The 9238-nt window shown below is 34.6% G+C and overlaps 1 protein-coding gene across 1 annotated transcript in view; it reads left to right on the plus strand.

The window, feature by feature from the left end:
- LOC106457691 overlaps positions 1 to 9238 on the plus strand; it is a 48872-nt gene that overhangs the window by 8127 nt on the left and 31507 nt on the right. Inside the window, exon 2 of the mRNA XM_013917138.2 lies at positions 4786 to 4958. Coding sequence (XP_013772592.2) covers positions 4848 to 4958 — 111 coding nt within the window. The 5' untranslated portion in view covers positions 4786 to 4847. The remainder of the gene's footprint in view (positions 1 to 4785; positions 4959 to 9238) is intronic.

Raw genomic sequence — 9238 nt, forward strand, 5'->3', positions numbered from 1 at the left:
AATATAGCTAACATATAATAGCTTTTTAATAAGTACAAACATAGAAATAGAACTAGAAACACTAAATAAACTCTTTACTATTGAAAGAAATAAAAATAATTTAAATTCACTGTACTAGACAAAACATTACAAAGTATGTGCATAAATATATACATCCAAGATCTCAGTGGATATATATATATATATATATATGTATATAAGAATACAGCTGAAGTACTTACAATATCTGTACAATACAATTAAAAAAACCTTTCAAAGTGATCACAAAATTTTTGGTGACAGAAAAAAAAATGACATATAGATACAATAATATATATGTATATATATAAATAAATATAGAATAAACATTCATAAACTGTACACTTATACTCAACTCCCCTCACCCTTATTTCAATCCTAATGATAAATCCTCTAAGGCAACCATTGATTTCTGATTGGCAACCATCGTATCACTGATAATGGCTTTGGCCCACGCTGAGGCTAGCCTAGTCTTATCCAGCTCCAAACATAGCTGGTAGACTGCTTTTTGTAAATGGAGAGGTGGGGTGAAGCATCATTGAAGACAATCCTCTTTTATGTTATACAAGGCCTAGACCTCTATCCATTTAGCTGCTATTTCTTGGCAATACCACTTAAGAACATGTATCTGCACTACTGTTGTCAGGACTAGGTGATGGTGATAAGTGGAGTCATAAGCAAGTCGACCCTTGGCTGCCATTGGGGTAGGCAGTCCTTGCGACATTTTAGGTGGAAGATGCTTGGCTTCTAGCATCTTTTTCTTCACTGCACCTTGGGTCCAACAATCCTTGCAATGTTCTTGGCCTATCATCAAGATGGAAGTCCCACCACAAAAGTTCCTGTTGTTGTTAGTGGTGAAGTTGGTGTAGGCATCAAGGTTACAGCAGCCACCTTGTATTGGCTGCTGGAAATGCCACCATCATGGTCTGTTGATTGTAGTGCTTGTCAAGCACTTATAAATGCCTCGCTCTAGTCTCCCTGGCATTTAGTTGTTCTTCATGGTGTTTGCAGCCAGAAGAAGGTTTTCTTGGGCTCCATGATGTAATGATCCCATTGGAGGTGGCTGTACATCTGATGCCTATGCCTTACTGTCATTAGTCTACTTCCAAAGAGGTACGTCAGGAGAGGCTTTTAATGCTGAGATATCTGCCACTTCTCTTTTTTTTCCTCCCATTGTTAAAGCAATTGATGGTGGTGATTGAGTTGCTGGTAGGCTCAGCTTGATAGTTGTGAAGGTGGTTTTGAGCTACTCTGGTTGTCTTCATTACTTGGGTTGCTTAATCTCAGAGACTTCAGTGCCTTCCCAACTAATGACTGGGTGAAGTGTTGAACATCCAATGTGTCAGCTATTAATGCATATTCTTCCATGGGCTCTATTGTGTAGAAGGCCATGCTGATTTCAGGCATCTTTGGAGTCCAGCTCTTCACCAAACAGAAAGTCCTGAATGTACCAAGATTTCTTATAGCTTCCTCCTTCCATCACAGTAGAAGGGAAACTTTGGCACAATAGGAAATGTAACATAATTGGCTACTTGAGGACAAGATAGTCAATTTATTCCTGGCTTTGACTTTAAATGACAAAAGTCCAGATTTAAAATACAAGGTTGATGAATTCTAGTCATTCAAAAGATTAGATATATATATCTGTAGGTTTAAAGGGAATCATAACTGCCTAGTTAAAACCATTACTCCTTTCTAAAAACTATCTTTAGAAGTTGAATAATCAATAGATTACCTTTGTTAAGAGACATTTCCTTGGAGCTCACATGTGCTAATGCCTTTAAAACACTAATCCTTGATGCCAGTGAACTTTCCCATTCTGCAGACCTTATTTGACCAATACCTTTTTAGCCATAGTCATGATAATGGCCATTTTGCTTATCCTTTAACCTAAATCCATTCTTTCCACTGCCATCTGGTTGTTACATAAACAGCATTTAGTTCCAGTAGGAAAGGAATAGGACCAAGACTGCAAACTTGAATCCTACACTCAGAACTTTGACCGTTAGAATCGACTAACATTTACATTGTTTTTCCTTATGGATCTTCTTCCAGTTACAAATTTAGTACTAGTGTGGTACTTTCAGTTAAAAAGAGATTTAATTTACAAACAAGTGTCAGATAGTTATACCCTATAATAACAGTAGATTCACTCAGAAAATGAGGAGAGTAATTTTAAATCTGAAAGCAGAGGTTTTCTAGGGTGTGTGTGTGAATTAACAAGACTGGAGAAATTTAGTGAAAATGAATAAATCTTTATTATAGAACAAACTAACAAAAAGAAAACAGCGTACTTTGTACAGACAAAATCAAAGTCACTTCTTAGTTCCACAATTTTTTTTTCTCATGGAATAGACTTCCATCGAGATAAATACGATGATATTAAAGTGTGGATCAGAATATAAAGGAAATCCCTTGGTTCTGATTTGTTGATGACATGCCTTCTGTTTGGCTAAATAATAAAAATGGTTTTCAAGCTTTTCTTTCAGAAGATTAACGAACTTCACAGTATCATTACGTTTAAAGTCGAATGGGAAATTATTAATTCCCCCCTCCCTTTTTTTAGACATTCTCATAAATAGGGCGGAAATGGGACCTGTTTTTTCTGTCTAAAGAAAACTGACAAATCCTTTAAGGTACGTTCATTTTTTCTTGTGCCATCATAAGACAGTTAAAATATCAATTTTTAAAGAACTTATAGGATTTGTTATCACACGACTCTTGATGATCAAATTAGAAATATTTATACAATGTTTGAACGATTGCAGTATCCTATAGGCTTTATCAAAATTGCCCATGAAAAGGCAAGGAAGACATTCTTTAGTAAAGATGACCAGCAAACAGCACCATCTCCATGTGAAAATGAAACGAAAATAGTTAGTGTCAACTACAATTCTAATATTGTGGCTTTAGAGAGGTGCCTGAAAAAATAACCATCTGATCAAAAACACTTTAGATGTGGCCAAAAAAGGATTGAGTGTGCGACTTAAAACAATGAAATCTAAATTGGAGGCCAAACTGGTAGTTACACTTATAGCAATTTTACAGCAAATATTCATTCGTTAGTTAGCCAGGTAGCGTTTTTTGTTCAACTTTGAGCATGATTGTGGGTAAAACAAAATACGCGGCCTAGCTAACTAATGAATGAATATTTATTGTAAAATTCTTATCAATACTATAAGTGTAGCTACTAGTTTGACCAACAATTTTTATTTTACTTCTCTAAGTCGCACACTCAATCCTTTCTTGGCCGCAAAAACTACCACCATATATTTTAAAGAACCTGGTTGGTTCTATAAAGTAAAGGTCTGTTCCGAATGAAACGATTGCAATCCTAAAGCAAATGTAGGTTACTATCGAGTGTCACTTTCTTACTTGCTTTGGTTTGTTGGTGTGTTTTGACAAAAGTCATGATATGTAATCAAAAATATACCTTAGGTGTGAAAAACAAAAGGTCCTCTGTAAAACAGTGTTAATAGCTTCCTTTATAAGTCGCCCGGTGGAACAGCGGTAAGTCTTCGGATTTACAATACTAAAATCAAGAGTTCGATTCCCCTCGGTGGACACAGCAGATAGCTCGTTGTGGCTTTGCTGTAAGAAAACACACACAGTTTCCTTTATAGTAACGCTATGGAATTTAGATTAACATTTATTGTCATCACCCCATGTAATCAGTACAGCCGTATCAAGCATCATTATTTATGCTAATTGCTTAAGCTAATATCACGTGACGCTAAACGCTCTTTATTTAGGATAATTTCCTAAAAGTTAGCAAAGTTGTGTTAAAAAATTGGCAATAAATAATAATCGTCCACTCGTGATTTCTTTGAAAACTTGAGCTAGAAACTGCTAATCTAGTTTACTTGGCTTAACCGATACTTTTGTATCAGCACGTCCTTTCACCTTATACTTTTGCTGCTCTAAATCAGCCTCTTTAATCCAAACGACCAAAAACTAAAAACTGTCCATTTTTACTCTTAGGTGACGCTGTAGTAAAAGTGTTAGACCGATAGCTCGTGTGACGTAACTATCACTCCTGTTAAAAACACTGCGTGTCCTGTAGCAGGTTGTTTTGGCCGCACGACACACTACTGTGTGTCTTGATCTCAAAGTTGTTTACAAATATCTCAATACCATTAAAACTCTTTAACCGTCAAATATGTCTACAACCCCAAGATAAAGAACAGGATGTCTATATAATATATATTCTCTTCCAAGTCTGCAAAAAAAAGCTTATGTTAGTGAAACTGGTAAAAATGTATATACCAAACTTGCGGAACACAAAAAAGATATTACAAATGGTCAAACAAATAATGCTATTTTTTTTCTAGACACAAGAGAATTTGCTAATAAAATAAGCTGGGAATCAGCCAAGCTAATACATAGAACTACAAATTATGTCTAAAGAAAAATTCTGAAAGTTCGTTAATCAAGATCGTCAAACTTCAACACATCTACTTTAAGTTGAACTTCATTCTGACATGATATGCCCTTTCAAGGCATTTGGACTTCCGTTATAAAATAAGGATGGTACTTGTTTCTCACCCAAACAAACGTTGGACTAATGAGGACATGTGAAATGTCGAAACTGTTTTACATTTAAGTTTAGTATTGTTCCGTGAGCGTGCATTTAAACTTTGTTGTAGGTGTACTTGTTTTGAATTTTACATTTGTAGAATTAAAATTAATTTCAAATAAGTATTTATGTTTAAAACGTACTCTCACTAACCTCATCACGACTGAGATTTGCTGTTTCACTGACTTTAGATGGGAAGATAGAGTCTGAGTATAAGGAACAAGTCACGCAGAAGGTGGAAGAATGGAGAACTATGGGTAGGTGTGATGCAAGCATTGCATTGCGTCAAGGACATTTAGAACTTCAGGCCAGGTGGCGTTCACAGAGTAAGTTCTACACAATAAGAAGAGCGTGTTTTTGGGAGGTAGGTAACTGTTTGGAATAGATTTTAGTTCTAAAAGCATCGCATTTAAAGAAACTTGAGAAATGCTCTGGGGGTAAAGCCCCTAGTCTTCATTACATTTACCTTAGAATTTGAAGCTTATTAAGGTGTTTTGGATTTGTATATTATCTTTATAAAATCACCTAACAATGTAGAAATTTGTGATGTTTGAAACAATGCTTAAGTGATTCTTACTTCTGCTAAAAAGAAGAAAAAGTTGAGGGAACACATGGAAAATGAAAAACCCACAGTGTATTAGTTTGGCTTCTGTTGCTGCACGGGGTTCACATAGGTGCTTGAAAACCTGGAAAACTGCTTTAACAAAATCCAGTCATGAAAAGTCGTGGATTTTTTGGCGGATATTATGATATAGTTAGACAATAACTCGGCACATGTAGATTAGATATATTAAATGTGATCATTACACATCCCCTTTGTTGATGTGGTGCTTGAGTCACCATGCATGATAGGAAACTCAATCAGAAGAAATACAAACTTAAACAACAGATTTCGAGAAGTTATGGAGAATGATATTTCTTTGCAGTAAGGCTTAACAACAAAATATTTTCAATCTCAAGATATAAATGTTTGTACTGAAATATGACAGCAACGTCAGTTTGTCTCTGGACTTATAAAATTGAAATCAAAACTTAAACTTATCAGACCCATATCAAGAACTACTTTTTATCTTATTTCTATCGTGCAAGAATAGTGTGTCCAATTTATTCTACAATTATTATGTGAACATATGCTACATTAACTTAAAGTCACCATAGAAACTCGTGTCGGAGTTGCATTGAAATAATACTTCATAGATTGTTGTGTGAGATGGATGACTATTTATGATGCTGGTGACCAGAAGATTGATTTCCAGATTATGGATTTCACTGAAATCCACACATGTACATAAAACCATCAGGTCATTTCTTTTGTGAGTTTCAGCAACGTTCTTTTTTTTTTTTTTGTATATTGCTGAATGTGAATAATATTTTCAGCTAAATTAACAGTAAGGCTACCTGTAGATATGTTTGATTACAAAATTCGTGTTAACGTAATATAAATGGATTTAATATCGGCTTTCATCGTAGTTCTAATTCTAATTAGACAGTAGTTGACCAAGTTACTCAAGCAAGGGTAAAGCAGAAAACTTTTTCTCGTAATAAATGAATCTAAGCATGGCCACTATTGTTGTGAGCTGTGTTTTCAATGTTTTAACTTAGATATTTGCTAGAGGGTGCATAACGTTAGGATCTGGAAAGTCCATGAAATTGAAGAATCGAGAAGAATACATAGAAATAAATGAGTAATCAGTGATAAGTCGGTTAGTTTAATGTTAGTAGTTAGTTGTCGCGTCTATTCTGTTCATTCATTTACTCGGTGAGTTACGTGTTTATATATCAAAGTTGTAATTAAGTTTGACGTACATTTCGCAGTTTCTGTTGAAAAGTTTATTTATGAAATTAGACCTAAAAGTGAGCATGGCTTTTATCAAACGTTACTGAAGAAATTTAATTAATTAATTTGCTATCGTAACGTAGATTGGATTTAATATTATTTTTACTAGATTATCCAAAACAACCCGTCCAATGAAAGAAACGTTACAACAGTAGTTATTTCTATTAACTGAATGTATATAACTATTTATGGTCTTTCATTGAAAATGGAAGTACTTTTCTACTCGTTGTCAAACAAAAAAAATTACTCGAGTGAAATATGATATTCACCTACCACTTCTTTGCACGTACAATTTTTTATTTATACGTTTTTCAAACCTTGGTAATTTCTACTGTCATGTGGGTTTGCATGAAATTCTTAAAATATTTCTTACGGGGAGGTTTGATTCGGTTGTTTTTAAGAACAAAGCTACACAATGGGCTATTTGTGCTCTGCTCCCAATGGTATCGAAACCCGAATTTTAACGTCGTAAGCCTGTAGACTCTCTGCTGAACCATTGGGGGTCTTTTCTGGGAGGGAAACAAAAACATTAAATAATTATATCGTAGGGAGATTAAAATTTAGGAGCGGCTATTTTGATTTCAGCTTTAGTTTTTAAAAGGTCTGTAATTAACTGAAATGTCAATGCCTTGTCACAGTATTATCTTATCACTCTTTATTTGATGACTCATTTTTGGTTTTTTTAGTAGAACATGCAAGAAATATGTCTATCGTGACTCACGCTTTTATAGGAAAATAGACAGACATATAATCCAAGAATAGTTGGCCGTTCTGGCTAAAATGTCTGAAATGTTTGAATCACTGAGTTTTCCGTTTAGCTTTTTAAAGAGATATAAAGAAAAATCATAAAATAGATGTAGAAATTCCTGTGCCGTGATTCCATGGTCGAGACTTAGCTTGTTGGCTTGCCAGTTCTTCTGAATAAAGAGAGGGTTAATTAAAGTAAGATTAATAAATAATATAGTTTTAAAAACCATAATCTTAGTTCTGAAGTGTTGAACCATAAATAGAATTGATGAAAATTACATTTCATTGACTTCATCAAGTTCGTACTAACAAGTATGAAACAATTTTGATATTATAAATAGCATCTCAACCGTTACTACATCTGAAGTAGTAGTAGTGACGGGTATTCCAAACATGCTCGCCCTTTTAGCCGTGTGGGCGTTATAATGCCACGGTCAATCCCACTATTCGTTGGTGAAAGAGTAGCCCAAGAGTTGGCGGTGGGTGGTGATGACTAGCTGCCTTCCCTCTAGTCTTACGCTGCTAAATTAGGGACGGCTAGCGCAGATAGCCCTCGTTTAGCTTTGCGCGAAATCCAAAAAACAAACAAACAATTGTTGTAGAGTGAATAATACAAAAGGTCTTCTGATTTTTGGGGAAACAAAAGATGTATTTGAAAATGCTATTGTAAATACCGCTGATTCGAAATCCGTAATGAAATAAGTAAGAAAAATGTGTATAAAAAAAATCAAAACAACCTGAAGGCAAGCATGATTTTTATCACGAATTTTAGGATTATATAGCGATAATGTCGACCTTCTGGCAATAAAGGTAGAGCATAAACTGTGATTACTTTCTAGACAGTAATTACAAAAATATGTTTAAGCCAACGTTTTGCTCTTGTGACTTCAACAGGGCTAGTAGTACAAGAACTCAGTCGTGATTTTTATCACGAATATTATGCTTAAATGGCGATAATGTCGACATTCTGGCAATAAAACTATAGTAAAAAGCGACATTAACTCGAGATAATCATAAAATTATCTGGACAGTAAAGATCGTTTTTCTCTACCAAAATGTCTAATCTTACAGTACGCACTAATAATTCAATTCTGAAAAATAACAAATGTCGACCTTCGTTAAAACACTGTAGTATTTTATACTAGCTGGAGTACCCGTCCGTTGGAAAGGTGAAATAAAAACTCATTTGTGATAAAAAACAGGAAATTGTGGTTCTATTTTTCTTAACATAGTATACATTGAAAGTGCAATAAAAATACATAAAGGTATCAATAGTGGAAAGAAAGACATACTGTTTTCAAGAATTCCAACAATAGTGGTTACATAATTCATATAATGCTGAGGGGTATACAACATTAGTAGTTTTCCAGAAATTAGTTTCTCCCCCCCCCCACATGACATTTCTCATGTCATCCTGTGTCAAGTTTGGTGCTAAATGATCAAGAAATGTGGAAATGTATAAGGAACAGTTACACACACACACACACATTGACGTTTATTTATATATATTGTTGCTTAATATTAATGTTATTCGTATAACATTTGTAATTTTTGCGCGATTTATATTTCATTCATAGAGATTTGAATATCTACACTCTCGGAATGTAAGAACCGTATTTTTTAAAGATAAATCACACATTTTACCCATGATCCTTCTTCAGGTGCTAGCTGTACAGAATTTACAAATGAACTACTTTGTTTTAAAAAATATATATATACAAGGAAACAGTTTTTATATCTTATGAGTATATATATCATTAAATATGTATTACATGGCTAATTGTATCCTAGGAAAGACACTATATAAATTTAAAAAAATATAGTTGTTTTTTTCGTTTAGGATTATGTGACAATCTCAGGGGTTCTGCTGACAGGCACTGCCCCTTTTATGAAGACAAACTAACTTCTGGCTGTATACTGTTCTATTGATTTTCCATCTTTTGCTTCACCTAGCTAAATCGTATGTCAATTTCTTTTCCAGTAGCTTTGCCCGGCATGGCCAGGTGGATAAGGCGCTCGACTCGCAATCTGAGGGTCGCGGGTTCGAATCCCCGTCCACC

Source organism: Limulus polyphemus, unplaced genomic scaffold (genome assembly GCF_000517525.1).
Source record: "Limulus polyphemus unplaced genomic scaffold, Limulus_polyphemus-2.1.2 Scaffold18, whole genome shotgun sequence".
Taxonomy (NCBI): domain Eukaryota; kingdom Metazoa; phylum Arthropoda; class Merostomata; order Xiphosura; family Limulidae; genus Limulus; species Limulus polyphemus.